Raw genomic sequence first — 17,174 nt, 5'->3', positions numbered from 1 at the left:
AGTGACAGCAGTGTGGCACGACACAGAAACAGATTATCTATGGAAGAGTGGTGGAAGGTGGATCTGGGGCTCAGCTTATCTAAAGAGACCCTTGGAGTATGCAGACTTCCATGTGGCAGTTTAGTATAAGGAAGCCAGTGGAGCACCCTGGGAAGAAGGTGCCATCCTGCAGGTTAAATATGCGTGGCACCCTTTCCCCTGGGTGAGGTCCAAGTGCAGCGCGTGGCTTCAATATTTGATGTACAGATCTGGAGGTAGCTCCCAGCACAAGAAGACCATTCCTCTTCCACTGTTCCTCAGAACCTTTGCTGAATGTGCTCTATGCATTGTAAATGCAGATCACACCCTAATATTATCTTTGGTGCATGAGTCACAGAGGGCTTGAAAGAAGGTCTATCTCAGCACCAAAGAAGATGCCTCTGACCTGGACCAGCTTTACAGACCGAGACTTTCCGTCAGGTCCTTGCAGGTGAGAAAGATCAAGGAAGGAGACTCCCAGGGAGACAGCAAATGGGAATCACGCAATGTCCGGATCACTGCTGCACAGGCCTAGATTCACCTACACAAAAGGTTAAACACAGTATAGAAGTGCAGGGCTCTGTGCAGATGCCTTTCCACTTAACCTACGACATGTGTCAATACGGCCCTTGAGTATATTTACATAACTAGGTCACCCCGCAAACTCATTAAAAGGCTTTACTTGCTTACACTGACAACCTCCCCAACAAACACGGAACATGCCCGTGGTGCATGGGTGCCAGACCTGCCCTCTGGGCTGACTGAGGACCGGTGGCAATACTGCTGCAAGCAGACCGAAAGACTCTCGCCCAACTACAGATTGAGACAAGTACATCTCAAATGTTTACATAGACAATACTGCAGCCCCTCGGCCCTCCACAAAATGGACTTAGCTGCTGACGCATACTGTGTGAGATGCTCTGTGCCAGACACCAGGTTTACACACCTGGCCTGGACATGCCCTAAAGTGGTTGACTTCTGGAGAGTGGTGGGTGAGGTTACTACTGCCATTACCCTAGACTGCGTCACAGCCGACCCGCTCGCGTGTTTACTTGGGCATGGTAAAACAATTCCCGATGCCAGTAGCCGACTAGTGGCGATGCTACGGATATTGGCAAGGAGACGGGTGGTGCATCATTGGGGTCGTAAACCAGCACCATCGACTAAGCCGAGGTTTGCTGATGCAGCAGACTGCCAAACACACCTGACTGAGTACTGGAACCTCATGCCCCTTGCAAGCTGCTCACACGATATTTGGGCCCCCCTGGTGGCGTATCTTCACCGACTGGACGACGCGGACGAGCATGTGAGCTCCTCTAGCGTGACCGCCCAACATATATTACCCGGAGTGGTTGCATGTAGCAGTTCGCTGCTCTAGATATAGGCTCACACCTGGTGCTTCTGGACGTATATCTGCCTGCAGGTCTCCTTTATGCCCACTTTGCCACTTCATGTACTGCCTGCCTGTTTGCATAATTGTTTGCCAAATTCCTTATAAATAAACATTAAAAAAAAAAAAAAAAGAAAACCTACAATATGTAAGCTAGCACCGCGGTTCTTAACCTTTTGACTTTTGGGGACCTCCATAGAATTATCACTGGAACCCAGGAACCCCCCCTTCATCATTACTGGAACATGGGGACCCCCACAAATTCATTATTGGAATTACGCAGACACCCCCACTGAGTCATTACTTGAGGCCAGGCCTCAGCATTGTCGATGATTTGAATCACAAAACAATACACAAAAAATACAGAGAAAAGCATCCATCAAACAATTACACAAACTATGCCACATTTGATTTAATTTGCAAACGCATATACGTTAAAAACAAATCGACATTTTAATGGAAAGGTCGGAGCTTTTCTAAATTCAATTCGGTCCACTCATAATGCATGCTATTTTCTGTTTGACGCACTTGCACTGCTCCCACAAATTAATCGGAGGATATAAATTAGATTTTTAGCCTGGTATTTCGAATTCCTTCACTTTTACAGTACGTTTTAAAATGTTCGATAGTACATTTAGCTTCTTTATTTATATACACTTTATTAATCAATTAATATTATTACATTTTCTAAGTAGTCGCGGACCCCCTGAGGAGGCTTGGCGGACCCCCAGGGTTCCCTGGACCACAGGTTGGGAACCGCTGATATAGCAGAAGTCTAATTCGGAGCCTCCCACCACACCGCCTGCCTCACAGACCACACAAGGAGATCGTTTTGCAGCGAGAGCTTTGCAAGCTTCCCAATGCACTGTCATAATCACATTGTCAGAAAGTTTCCACCAATTCTCATACATGCGCACTGTCAGGTGTGCACAGTGAATGCTACCTAATGTAAGCTGAGCACTTCTGCAGGTTGTACGAGTGTCTATGGGGTACCTGGTCCTCGTGTAAGGGTAGGCGTTCCACGACTCCTCCTCCACCTGCAACGCAGCCTTGGGAAGCAGTGCCCGGAACCAGCTGGGGATGTGAGATCCCACATGGTAGATCTTGTGTGTGTACTGGCCGGATCCTCCTGGGCCGTTGGTGTAAGGTCGGTTCTCTAAAATCTCCACGCCACTGCCCTCTCCACTGGATTCCTCACGGCTCTTTTTCTGCAAGGAAGAAACACAAAATTAATTTATAGTCAATGATAAGTGAATCCTGATCTTTTACTTTCCTCTACACTGTTCTTGCATAGCAGAGTTTCCATCTGTAGCGGGATTTTACACAAACAGTTCGGCACATATGGGGCCAAACAAGCCTTTTCCCAGGGGCTGGGGAAAATCACCCCCACCTGTCCCATGGAAGGACCTGCCTTAAGTAGAGTGCTTCATAAATCATATTGGAGGGCAATATATCACCCACAGACAAACTGGCAGCCCTCAACATTTTGAACAAGTTCAGCACGGAGCCTGGGATTGCACAGCGCCTGGTAAAAGCATGCATTCAAAGCCCAGCACCGAGCCTGGGGTTGCACAGCGCCTGGTAAAAGCATGCATTCATAGCCCAGCACCGAGCCTGGGGTTGCACAGCGCCTGGTAAAAGCATGCATTCATAGCACAGCACCGAGCCTGGGGTTGCACAGCGCCTGGCAAAAGCATGCATTCATAGCCCAGCCCGAGCCTGGGGTTGCACAGCGCCTGGTAAAAGCATGCATTCATAGCCCAGCACCGAGCCTGGGGTTGCACAGCGCCTGGTAAAAGCATGCATCCATAGCCCAGCCCGAGCCTGGGGTTGCACAGCGCCTGGTAAAAGCATGCATTCATAGCCCAGCACCGAGCCTGGGGTTGCACAGCGCCTGCTGAGAGCCTACATTCAAAGCCCAGCACTGAGGGCAAAACAGGGGGCAGAAAATGAGCAGGAAAGGCAAAACAGAGCAAGAAACTAGGAGAGGAGGCACAAACAGAGGGCAGAAAAATGAGCAGTAAAGGCAAATCAGAGGAAACGACGGCAAAACGGAGGGCAGAAAAATGAGCAGGAGAGGCAAATCAGAGGAAACGCCGGCAAAACGGAGGGCAGAAAAACGAGTAGAAAAGACAAAATGGAGGTCAGAGAAACTAGCAGAAACAGCAGAACAGAGGGCAGAAAAACGAGCAGGAAAGGCAAAACAGAGGGCAGAAAAACAAGCATAAAAGGCAAAACAGTGGACAGAAAACCGAACAGAGGAGGCACAAACAGAGGACAGTAGGTAGACGGGTAGCAGACTGCGGGCAAGCTGGACAGGAGAACTGTCACAAGGTCCTGCTCAATGGGGTTGTACTACGGCCAACATAAACTAGGACCGAGAGAGAGGACGAGGCACTGGGTAGAGGGTGGGGGGGAACAGCAGGAGGAGGGAAAAAAAGAGCATATAAAGGCAAAACAGAGAAGAAGGTAGAAAAACAAGCAGAAAAGGCAAAAACAGAGGGCGGAGAATAGGGCCTGCTCATAATAGAAAGTAAGTTTAAACATCAAGGACATAAACTCACTCGAGGCAACCCAGATCCTTGGGAAAATAGGTGAAAGTCTTAACTGTAGGTAAAACCTTAGAAACCACACAGGTTTTAGTGTCTTAGATTAGAAGTTTATAAAGCGCCTAGTTATTCCTACAGAGTGTCCCCGCGCTAAGAATTCTTCCTCCTCGTTAGTAGACTGAAAAAGACTCCACCACCTGCAACGCAGTTAGATGGTCAAAGATTTCCTGAAAAAACAAGTTTTTAGCTTCCTACGGAACAGCGCTTCTGAGGGCTGCATCCTAAGATCAAGCTGCAGCTGGTTCCACATTTTTGCTGCAAGAAAACCAAACGATCTTCCTCCCAACCATGCTCTTTGAACTTCTGGGATGGCCAACCTTGCAGTACCCGAAGACCTAAGACTCCTAATAGGCCTATAATGTTTAATTAAAGGAAACCGGTAGCTAGGTCCTTTCTCGTTTAAAATTGTATGGCAAAAGCATAGGGCTTTAAAAGTCACTCTGTCCTGTAGACGGAGGTAGTGTAGCTCTACAAGAGCTGCCCCTAAAGGGGAGCACCTCGGAATGTTAAGTAGCATTCTCCTTCTACCTTTGGTAGCTCCAAGATATAGGACATTGCAGTAATCCAAGCAGGAAACAATCCCTGCCAGGATGATGGTTTTTTTTGTTGCCTGTGGCAGCAAATCTAAGAATTTATGCAACAGCTTCAAAATGCCAAAACATGTGCCTGTCAGGGATGAAATTTGTTCATCAAAAGACAATGTAGTATCAAACCACACTCCTAGATTTTTTATCTTAGGTTTAGGGACCGGGTGCGGCCTTCAAGACCAGATAGAAGGTTGTTTACCTACAACCAAGATGTCGGTCTTTCCTGCATGTAGTTTCAAACTTCTAGATTTCATCCAGTTAGAAAGATCTACCAAACATGCTCTGAGCTTAGAAGCGGCCTCAGCTTCATTCTGTTCCTGTGTGATAATCAGCGGAGTGTCATCAGCACATGATACTAGCTGCACCCCATGGTTAGCTACTACGTCTGCTAGCGGGCGCATATAAACATTAAACAGGGTCAGGCTTAGTGCTGAGCCCTGTGGAACCCCTTGATGTAAAAGGCCGTTGGAAACCTTGAAAGGACCGGTCTTAGGGAAAATCAGTGATCCAGTTCAAAGCACCACACCTCAATCCTATGTCCCACTGACCAGCATTCATATCTGCCGCCTCATGCACATATTTATGTTATTGTCCATTTATGTTGAAGCCAGGTGTCTGACCCTCCTAAACCCCTACTCTCACACTTTTTGTGCCCGCATACAGGTGCTTCTCACTTTCCGTCATAGTGGATAGATGCAAACCTCTCGAGTGACTCCATGACTTTAGTGGAGCGGCTTCCCTGAAATAACTCATGATAAAGGTGCAGATTACTCTGCTGAACGCGCCTGTGCTGCCCTTACAGCAAATTGGTACCTTGGGTCAGCGGCAGCAGGACTGCTATTATGTGGCAATATCCGCGGCCATGGGCATTTGGCCCTGAAAGTTATTCCTCCCTTACTAAAGCTTTTGTGATGATCTTTAATGTGAAATCTGAGAATGTCCAAAGCATCTCATAAGTTTCAAACTTTCTAAAATCTGCCTGCAATTTTGAAAAATTTCAGGAATTATTGAACAAATCAAGAATCAGAGGCATATTACGAAACCTTCTTTTTTTACTATTTGTGACACGTATCTCGATGGTCCGTAGTTGAGCGCCTCCACTTGTAGGTGGCTGGAACCAACACCCCCTATCAGCATCTTCATCTGCCGATAGCCCTCTCCCTGGTAGCATTTGTCTGGTGGCATTTATCTCTGCCTCAGCTGCATCCCCTGGCACCAGTAAGCACCGGCGACTAAAGGAGCACAGCTCCTACAGTATAGTCTTGCATTGTTCCACACAAGTTATAACCGTATTAGGGCTAGGATATCAGAAGTCCTGCGCATGCTCACCTACTTGACTAATGCCCGATCAAGTCGATATGTAAATCCTGCAAAAATATTCATAGGGAGCTTCTACTTTCAGATACAAATAGTCATCAACGCACATATTAAGCAATCATATGTATTATCGGCATTCTGCAACAACAAAAACCATCATAGGTACAATAATATAATATCTCACAAAATCTTTTTTTTTTTTACACCATACAAAGTGTTCTCACCAAACTTTCAAACATTCAGGAGAGCTTAGAATTATTGTCAGATTGTTTAACTCAAGTTTTTTTAAACATTTTAAAATATTATTTATTATAAATTCCCAGATGTACAATGTTTCTTAACGAAGACTTTTTTCAGCCAACACGTGTTTCACAGCGTTCACATGCCGCCTCTTCAGGGCTAAATGCTATCAATATAAAATGCTTAGAGTGACTGCTCGGTTTTGCTATTCTGCTCATTTCTCTGCCCTCTGTTTTGCCTTTTCTGCTTGTTTTTCTACCCCGTTTTGGCTTTTCTGCTCGTTTTTCTGACATTTGTTTTTCTTTTTTTGCCCTCTGTTTTGCTCTCTGCTGCTCTGTTTTGCCTTTTCTGCTGGTTTCTGCCCTCTGTTTTGCCTTTTTCTGCTGGCCTTTCCGCCCTGTTCCCGAGTTTTCCTCAAGACCTGTCTAGAGGGAGCTGGCACGATAGAGGCCCCAGCGCCCAGACGCTCCTGTGAGTAACTTCTGCGAATTAATAAACATAATTTTGCAACCAATGTGTGGGATCCCAGAACACATCTTTTTTAAATAGAAATTTCTCTTTCAATAAAATTTTTTATTTAAAAAGTCGTACCAAATTAAAAAAGTACTATTTTAATCATATTTTAATAACATTAAATCCAGAAGCCCATACATAAAATCCACACTTAAAGTAAAAGTAGGCCAAACAGTCATGACCCTCACTAGAGAGAACTTGTGACATTGTCACGTCACAGCAAGCAAGTTCTCCAATATCCCAGAGTGCAGTGCCCCGCCACTTAGGGCACTTAAATTTATCAGGAAAGTCTGACGCTAATGCCCCAGCTAATCTCCTGGTGAACCAGGAAGGCTGTGCATTAGTGAATTCTAAGACGGATTAGAAAAGCCTCCACTTCGGGGGAGGTAAAACAAGGGACAATAGATCAAACCACGGATGGCTGGTGCGATGACCACTAAAGAGGCGCTTTGCAGGATAAACATTCGATAGTATATTAAGACACTGGCTCCAAGTCTAAGCAAGCTTTAGTTCTCTAAAAGGGAAAAAGCTTTCTCACTAGATTTGAAAATCCACTCCCTGATCATGACGTTGAACTTTTACAGAGGCAGTTAAAAAAAGTACCATCTCTCATTCACTCAATATTTCTAGGATGACCTGAGCTTGTTTGCACTGATAGGGCCAATTATGGACAACTTTCATCTGAAGCATTCTTGCCATCAGCTGATGCCAGATTTGCAGAGCTTCAAGAGCGCCTTTGGGATCTCGCACCAATGTGATCGTACAGATACGGTCTTGTCTGAACTGTGGACAGTTCTATTACAATGACGGAAGAAAGTATTTAGAGCAATGGGTACAGCACACTGTTCTAGAATACTGAAGTGGATTTTTTTTCATCAATCATTCACTGGGCACCACTACTATCATTAATGCATCCTTTTCTTTGGATGTCTTGAATAAGACTCTTCACATCAAGTTTTGTGTCCTCCTGGAGCCACTAGAGGAGAGACTGGAGACTGTGGAAATCAAGTTTGCTAGAATTTGTGGTCATCTGGTTATCCGGCATAGCTGAAGAGGTCTCATGTGCAGACGCGAGAGGTGTAGTACTCATTTTAGGGAGCCATCAAACCTGATAGAGAAAATGTGTTTGGCCATAGGGTGAGAATTTCTTTGTATTCAGATAAAACCAGTGTAGAGAGACATATGAACACCAAAGAAACTATCTTGCACCATTTCTATAGAGAATGGACCCAAAATACTCAACTCAATGGACTGGACTAAAAGTTTGATGTCCCGTGATTCGCCTGGAGACGCGCATCTTGCCCTAGATTTGCCATAGTCTGATTAGCTTGCCTTGTGAGGAGGCTTTAAGGAGCCAGTGATCCATACATAAATATATCATTCATTTTTCATTGAGGATGGTCACTACCATAACAATGCAATTTAAGACTAATAATTGAAAGGGGCCTAAGGCCAAAGGATAGAATCTAGAATGATTAATGTTTGTTGGAGTTGAAAAGTTTCCAGGCTCTTTTACAGTCCTAGGGAAACAAAATAAATTTGTGCCCCAACCAAATAATTCCACATTTCTTCCACCCCCCCCCCCACAACATTTGATGCACAGTTGGTGCTTTATGAAGGCCATCATAGGTTTATTGAATATAGTTGTATAAGGGCAATTTGAAATCAAAACACAAAACGGACATAGGTTACAAACAGTAAAAGGATGTAGCTATAAATGAGCAACAATTTGGAGTACATTCAATTCCTTGCTTGTTGCATTTTAACGTGCCCCCCCAATTCCTCGTGTAACTCTGTGCAGTAATGTTATTACCACACTTAGCATTGCAACAGGATTTAGCATATGGCACACCAATGGGGAAGTGTGACTTTTTCTAGTAAGGAAGTCAGAAGTTTGACCCTTGCTCATCTATTGCACACATCCAGCCACACTGCAACAGATGTGGAAAGAGCTGGTGTAATACAAGTATCCTGAAGCTTTTCTGTCCTATAAGTTCACCGATTTTACATCAACTATAAATTTATATTCTTCGCTTCAACAGTTCTTCTTCACAATATAATGTAAGTTACAGAGTTTCTCACTGCTTTGGAAAGGCACCACTATTTGGAGATGGATGTCCCCTCCCTGACCCAGTAGGTCCAAAGAAGGGACTGATGGGAATGGATGGACATTTGGAACAGGCAAATGTAAATGGGTGTGGGAAAGGCATGGGTTACTCAAGTTGTTCTACATCCAGTGTGTATTAATCCTGTTAAACTATGCCAGGCTAATATATGGTTTGCAACTTCCATTCTACACAAAGAGAGGGGCTCCGGTCCAGCATACGTCCTCTCAAACAGGACAGGCCCATAAACAAGCGTGCAGTTCCGCAGTGAACGTCCAGCATGTTCTCTTTTGGTGATAGGACACACTGAGATCATAAAGGGTGTCCTTTAAAGGCAACAGAAGCCCTCACCCACCAAAAGGTGCCATGCTTCATAATTAGGCTGTGCTCCTCGTCGGCTGGCGATGTAGTGCCAGACGAGCCCCTCCAAGGCGCTCTTTGCACGAGATCTTTTTCTGTGCCTTGAAGTCTGAAATCCCAGATATAAACCCTCAGGGAAAGGAATATGCGAAGAGAAGACTGACCAAAAGAATGAAAATATTATAATTAGCTTTAGGCACACAAAGTTGTTTTTTTAAAAGGGCCTTTAGGATTAAAATCAGTGGGGCCTACATAGTTCAAAGAAAGTTGGTCAACATGTTTCTTGCCTATTTTGCCCTCTTCAGGATCAATGTCAAGTCATCAGGACCAGGAAAGGAATGCCTAATCTCCATGAGGTGGCTACCAAATAAGGAGGGGATTGAAGCCCACCTGAGTTGACATACGAATGGTGTCCTAATGTACTATTTAAATTGTAGCCACTTACTCCACAATATGAGAGATAAAGTTCTACTGACGTGTATAACCATGATACAATAAACAAACAAGAAACACAACATATAGAAAGGATAATCCATTCTTAATGCGCTTGTCAATGCCTCATGGTGAATGATCGCTGTGCATTCATCCACATGCTGGATGTGTAATGGCTGCAACAATGCACTTGAGTGGTGTCAACTTTTCAGCATGCCACCTTAACTATTTTTAAAACACCATCTGTGGGCAAAGTTTAATCACACTTATCTGTCATACAGTCCGATCATTATTTTTCTCCCCTGCATCTCGAAGTAGTCAGGCCCTTCGTAACCCATGGGAAGAGGAGTCGTAAATCAGCCATTTGTAGGGAGGTACATTTATAGTCACCAAAACCGGTGAACTAATGGGGTATGTACCCTATGGACCCAGTTGTAAGGCCACTTACTCACTCAAATTTAACTCCTTGAGATTCGTATCCCTGTCTCGATGGTCATGGGAACGAGTACGCTGAGGACGCAACTACAAATTTGAGGCCATCTCTCCCAGCCCACTAGATCGCATCATCACGCATGTGACCATGATGTCACTGTGTCAAAATGGTTCTATTACTCAAGTCTTGTTAATGCAGGCTCTGTTGACACAAACTCGGATCCACTATGGGCGTCATCTTAGGTGAACAAGTCCCAGTAATGGGAATTTGAAGAAAAAAACGGTATCCCTCTGTACCAAACCCCAGCAGGAATCAAAACAGGGACTTAAAAAAAAAAAGATCTCTTTACTTCTTCACTTTCTCAATCTACGATACATTTTTACTGAGCCAAAGCAACCAGAGTGGGTTTTGGTACCATACAGTTGAGTACTGATCTTTCACTCCCAGCTATTGGCTGGTTGACCTATCATTCCGCCTCTTGAGGAGCCTTTGCCCTGGAATGCATGAGAACAACTTTACATCTCAAAAGTCCACTGAATCATCCCAGATGGTTTTTTGTAGACATTGCATGTTTGGAACAAAAAAATACAATCATTTTGTTTCTTTTTTTCTTTGCATAAGGCTTTGTGTAAATGCTTTAGTCCAGAATTGTGTTTACACAAGCATGTAAATAGGTTTATCCATGCACAGACACAGGCGCAATCTAGCTGCCTAAAACAAAACAAGCACTGGGAAATGCAATAGGTCTTGCTTTAAAGTGGTAACAAACGCAATTTACAAGCTTGAGCACATGAAAGACAGGTCTGTTGGCTTTGTCACTGCTTGTTGTGTTTGTGATGATATCATCGGCCTGACAACCCAGCAAAGAAACTGCTGAAAGGAAGAGCAACAAGCCTTGGTTGTGCTTCTGGTTTCAGGCTGGAGAGGAACAGTGTTGAAGTGAGAGGAGAGAGGTCTTCAGGGTCATGAGAAGCAATGATCATCTGAGTGGACCCTCCTGAGCCCCTTCTGAGCAGCTCCTGAAAATCTGCTTCTTGTCCTTGGCAAGAGCTCTGTTAAAAGAGTCTGCAGTGACAATGAACCCATCACAACAACCAAGCAGAGCTGTGGATCTGAAAGATCTTAAAGTGGCAGAAACTACCTTTCTGAATGAGCCGATTGAGCTAATCTCCTTACCCGGATTAGAAGCGGAAAAATGAGCGAGGAGCGGACAGTATCACAGACGGCTCTGGGAGTCTGCTGGAGAACCAGGTTTAAAAATAAAAAAAGCGGTAATCCTGATTAGGAGACCTATACCACTTTTCCACAGCGGTTTGTAGGATTTGGCAGAACCTGGTGTGCTTTTTTTTAGGTGCCCTGAAATCAAAGGCACTGGAGATCTCCCCAGCTTTGGGTTTAAATGTTTCGAACAGGTCTGTACTGGAAGATCTGTAGTTGCGATATTCGACTACTTCGGACAAAGGAACAATTTCATCCAGTGGCGATATTCTTGACGGAATGGAGACCACCACTCGGGTGGTGAGGGCAGGGTGTCTGATGACTTTGGGTTCCTGGTATCTCTACAGAAGTATTAGCATTTTCTAAATTTCCTGCAGTGCTGACTGATCTATGAAACGTTCAAAGTATATTTCCTTGTATAATGGCAATGAGGAGCCCCAGAACCCCCACTAGGCAACCCAGTGTGACACGGAGATGCAATCGGGTTCTGCAAGACGTAGAGTGAAATCTGAAAAATGTCTTGTTTGATGTGAACTGCTTCACGAGCTGCCGGCTCCATTCCATGTCAGGAGCTGTGACTCGGACGAGGTTCCTCAAGAGACCTTTATCCTTCTGGTCTGTAATGAAGCTGCTCCAGAAGTTCCCTGTGAATAGAGCAGGTTTGGCAGTTTCTTGACTTAGGCTCTAACCAGGAGCCATGCGGGTTCCACCCCACCAGGGCATTCGTTTTGTTTCTGACAACTTTCTGTGCAGCTGGCAGGTTCTGTGAAGGTTCCGGTGTCAAGGAGATAGTCTAGGATACAGTACGGTGTCTTAGCTCCTACGAATGCCCAGGTTCCGTAGAGGTTCTGGTGTCAAGGAGATAGTCTAGGATACAGAACGGTGTCTTGGCTCCTACGAATGCCCAGGTTCCGTAGAGGTCCTGGTGTCAAGTAGATAGTCTAGGATACAGAACGGTGTCTAAGCTTCTACGAATGCCCAGAATCCGTGAAGGTTCTGGTGTCAAGAAGATAGTCTAGGATACAGTACGGTATCTTAGCTCCTATGAATGCCCAGGTTCCGTAGAGGTCCTGGTGTCAAGTAGATAGTCTAGGATACAGAACGGTGTCTTAGCTCCTACGAATGCCCAGGTTCTGTGCCAAGCACCTGGTGTCAAGGAGATAGTCTAGGATACAGAAGGGTGTCTAAGCTTCTATGAATGCCCAGATTCCGTAAAGGTTCTGGTGTCAAGAAGATAGTCTAGGATACAGTACGGTATCTTAGCTCCTATGAATGCCCAGGTTCCGTAGAGGTTCTGGTGTCAAGGAGATAGTCTAGGATACAGAACGGTGTCTTAGCTCCTACGAATGCCCAGGTTCCGTGAAGGTTCTGGTGTCAAGGAGATAGTCTAGGATACAGTACGGTGTCTTAGCTCCTACGAATGCCCAGGTTCTGTGGCAAGCACCTGGTGTCAAGGAGATAGTCTAGGATACAGAAGGGTGTCTATGCTTCTACGAATGCCTCCACTGTGACCTTCCAGTGTTTTACCTTTCTGCCATGAGTCAGTGAGTATGTCCATCACGCGAAAGAATATTTACCAAGGGTCATCGCACTAGCATCAGATCCTCATCATTAGCACTGGGTGGGACACCGCAGCCAAGCATTACAGCATCTCTTGTGCTGTTCTATTCACTCAGGATATGTATCCAGTACCATTCCTAAACTAATACCTTCACAGCCCAACCACACTTCATGTAGGTTTTACAGTACGAACATAGCCAATAGGCAGCATAGAACTGTAGAGTCAAGGGAAAAGATACCATCAAACTGTGATTGGAGAGTAATAGGGTTCTGGAAGCTTAGGCCGGGTGCTACTTCACTTTGTAGTAATATTCAATACAGAGGTGTGTTTTAGCACTCTCCTAAATTGGGAAAGGCTTGGTGCATATAGGAAAAATGCTAATTGTGTTTTTATTTATTTCTTTACACTACTTTGCCTCTAGTCTGGTGGTGTCCTGTCTGTGGGTGTGCCAAGAGCCATCGATTATGATAGGCTTGTCAGCCAGATAAGCAGTTGTGCTGGGCTTGATGGCTTCGTAGACTAAGCAACTGGTTTTGAGGATGGTGTGAGCCGGTAATGTGACACACTGGAGCTCGAGCAATGGACACTCTGTGGCAGTAATGGGGTCAGGCTGTCAACGCGTGACCCAGGAACTGGTTATGGGTTAGACACAATAAGTATTTGTATTGATGGAGCAAGGATTCGCATGTAGAGCGACTTGCTTGTACTCAACCCTCTCTAATAATTCGTAACATATTAATAAACATTTTTTGTGTACTAATAATCGCATCACACAACGTTACTAGTATCTACGGGAAGCTTGCTTATGTGTTCGTATTAACTGTAATCCGCTTGCACTAAAATGTCCACTGCTACACGGGATTTTCTACTGCGCATGCGTCTGTCATACTCACGTGACATGACGTACTATCTCGCTTGAAGGGAAACTTTTGCTTCTGCGCACTAGAACTAAGATGACTGCTTTGTGCACCAGCTCACAAGACCGTATATTCATGGACACAACTACTCTATGATAAGAAAAGGCTCCCGGTTTACCAATTTCCAAACTTGAGAGATTTTTCAAACATCCTCCATGCTTTGAGCCATTCACCATCCAATATTTATCCATCAGGGTATCCTTGGCGCTTTTCACCCACGGGACGACTGTGTTCCCTGACTTAGGACTCTCGTCCAGGTTTCCACCGTGTAATTTTGCCTCAAGACTAACAGTGTGGCATTCCATTCAGTTGGGATTTCAGCACAGCTTATAGCAGTGTTTTTATTGACAACAGTCCTGAAGATGGTCTCGTTAATTATGTTGTAGAGAGACCGAAACGTCGACCTCCATCTTATCTCTACAGTGTTTGATCACTTTGTTTCCTGAGATAGATGTTTTTTATAGGTTTTGCTGTATCATTGTTGATTTGCTACTAGGCTCTTCATATCAGCATTGCCTCACCTGCTTCTTTGATTTACTGCTGACTTAATGAATTTTTTGATAAAGCTCTTTTTTTGATACACCTTTGTGTTTTGTTGTTTATATGTTTATATGTTTTGATGTGTTTTATAAATTGATTGTGCATACTCAATTACATGACTTACACATTAGGCTATTTAACTTTAGCCTTAAAGTAAATTGAACAACTGATCTTTGTTCTGAATCAAATCCCTTGAAGGCCTCTCTACCCTTTCACTTAACTACCCAAGCCCTCAAGGGTACAATTGGGTTTCTCACTTTCTGTGAACCTGCTTTGTGTTACAGCATGCATGAAGCTTGCACTGCTGCTTTTGCTAAGCTGTTTGTTTTGCCTAAACACTAAGAGCTCTAGTTAAAATAAAGTAATGGGAATAGAGTAGAGATAAGTGATATACAGTACATTGATTTATTCTGTGTTCTAAAACAGTTTCTTTTCTATTCTTACATGTATCATAATCTTGGGCCTGGGAGGTGCTATTACTCCATCTTGAAAACCCACACTGCGCATGTCAAACTCCAGAAGGAGCTGAAGTTATTTGACATTGAAGCGTTGCCAAGTTTACGACTTACACTAGACTTACATTAGAAGATGCACCTGGGAACCTAACCTGATGACCCCAAGCGGAAGACAAACTGTTAACATTGTATTTCTATAAGAACATCCATTGTTGGGTGGAATAAAGATGCATGGAAAATTAAATTTGATGGGCGGGAAAGTTATTAGAATATTCAGGAGAAAAGTTTAATTTTAGTATGGTGTGATGATCTCTTCCTGTCTCTCGCCCAATCAAAATTGGGGATCCTTACACTTGGGGGTTGGTACATTGCCCTGAAAAATAGTTTAACTAGAGTAGGATTAGTTAGTTAATTTGTCAGACTTGTCCGAATAGCTGACCTGTCACTGACCCAATGCACTCAATAGGTGATCGAGAGCAGAAGTGCTGGCGGAGCACTCTGCCAGAAGATTCGATAACCCAATCGGGGTTCGGGAGTTGGGGTGCTGACAAAGCACTGTCTGAGGATTTGCTGACCCAGTCGGGGTTCAACTGTTAGCTGCAGAAAGCGTCCAACGCAGGCGTTTGTCCTTTAGCTGCGGATGCCGGTTCTAGCCTGAGGTGGTCCTGTCTTCATTCCAATTTGGTCCATACTTGTCCTGATTCTGGTCTGCATCTGTTCTTTCCTGCTGGCACCTGCATCTTGGGGTTCTGTCCTTTTCCCATCCCATGGCCAGGGTTGGTCATCACACCAATTAGGCAAATATAATGTGGGTTCGTCATTGTACTGTCTTCCCTTTTCCACCCTTCCTATGTTTCAATGCTGAATGAAAGTTTCTCATTTCATTTTACCTTAATCATATTCTTGTTGATTGATCAAGTTTCAATTAATGTAGTATGGACATTGATTTTTAAAGATTTACATAGATAAAGAGTTAAACCTTTCTTGAGTCTGGTTATTGGATGAGTGCAAATGTTTATATTTTACTGTCTATTATGCTAACACCCTTGATCCCTTAGGATTCTAGGTACATGCGACTAGGTTGGTAAGTCAAAAGGTATAGGTCCTAAAAGGTTAAAATCTTGATAAGCGTGAGTTTACCTGTTTAAAGTGTATATGTTTTTATGGACCTAGGTGAGTATGGTAAAACTCTCGAGCAGGTAAACCTGCGCTCTATCAGTATGAAGGAGCTGAGTTTGCAAATGATGCAATATGGCAAGGGGAGTCAGTGGAGTTCCATCAGCAGGGATGTGATCTGATGCATTTCAAGGCCCTGGATGGGACATACAGACTCATGAAGGTTTTTTATTTAGGTCTCGTAGCATTGAACCGCGCGAAGCGCGGTCTCGCCAGAGACCTATTGTTAGGGATTCTTCTTTCCAGGAGAGGGGACAGGAGCTGGCCACGCGCTCTGAATTGAGCGGGCCACGCGCACGCGAACGTGCTCCTGTCTCCTCTCTTGGAAAGCTCCAACATGACACACACATGCGCATACACAGAGACGCACACAAACGAGCGCCCATGCACGTACGCATGCACATATACATACAGAGAACTCCTCCCACCCCCGCCGTCGCATACATACACACACTCGCACACACAGACACACGCACGCACACATCCCCCTCACACCCCACTCACCAGGTTCTTCTCGCGTGTCCCTTGGCAGCAAGCGGGTCATTCTGGGCAACAGGCGGGGGCCGCGGGGCTCTCCACGAGCACGGTAGCCCTGCTAGCTGAGGCGCAAATCTTCCGGCGGGCACAGGAGCGCGGCGGTGTAGGCTCCCGTCTGCTTCCTGTATTTGTCCGGCCCCGCCCCCGTCCCAACAAAGGTTGCCTGGCTTCCTGTTGAAGCCGGGCTGCGGCGGTGAGTTTGCTTGTTGTTGTGTTGGTTACCAATTAACACATCTGTTTTTATTGGGATATGTTTGCTGACATATATTGAGTATCATAAACCCGAGAGCATGGGTAGAACCGAATTTAATAGGCTGGGAAACGGTAACTTGAATAGCAAGCACCCTCAGCATGTCTGATATCTTTTAGAAAAAAAAATACAATAGCTGAAACCCTGTAGAGGTCTTACTTCCAACAAGTAGCATTTCTTTCCAGGTCTTTGCGCATTTGGTTGTTTTTGCACAGAGCCGTTGGAGGTCCTCCTCGTCATCTGCGCGTCAGTTTCCCTAAAATGAGAGAAAACATTTTTTCCCTGGTGTGCTCCTTTCCAATTGTCATAATCCGCTGCTGCGTTCTGCAGCTTCTCTTCTGGGATCAAGCACTGCCAGCCACGGTGGTTTCCTAATGGTGAACTGTGCTTGCTGCACATCATGTTAATCGAAAAATCTGAAATAGTACTGTTTGATATGGAGATCGATAGGTGCCTGTGAAAGTAAACCCCGCGGAGCCTGGGGCAGGCGCCACCTGTGCTCGGAGCCCCTTCCGT

At 44.9% G+C, this 17,174-nt stretch overlaps 1 protein-coding gene across 2 annotated transcripts in view; it reads right to left on the bottom strand.

Moving 5' to 3' along the window:
• Nucleotides 1–17,174, bottom strand: part of PITPNM1 (phosphatidylinositol transfer protein membrane associated 1) — a 297,695-nt gene that overhangs the window by 161,402 nt on the left and 119,119 nt on the right. For both annotated transcript variants that reach the window (XM_086953244.1, XM_086953245.1), the window contains exon 3: nt 2,402–2,616. In XM_086953244.1, the coding sequence (XP_086809370.1) occupies nt 2,402–2,616 (215 nt within the window). The remainder of the gene's footprint in view (nt 1–2,401; nt 2,617–17,174) is intronic.

This window comes from Lissotriton vulgaris, chromosome 1_2, assembly GCF_964263255.1.
Source record: "Lissotriton vulgaris chromosome 1_2, aLisVul1.2, whole genome shotgun sequence".
NCBI lineage: Eukaryota > Metazoa > Chordata > Amphibia > Caudata > Salamandridae > Lissotriton > Lissotriton vulgaris.
This window is presented reverse-complemented; position numbering and strand designations above follow the sequence as displayed.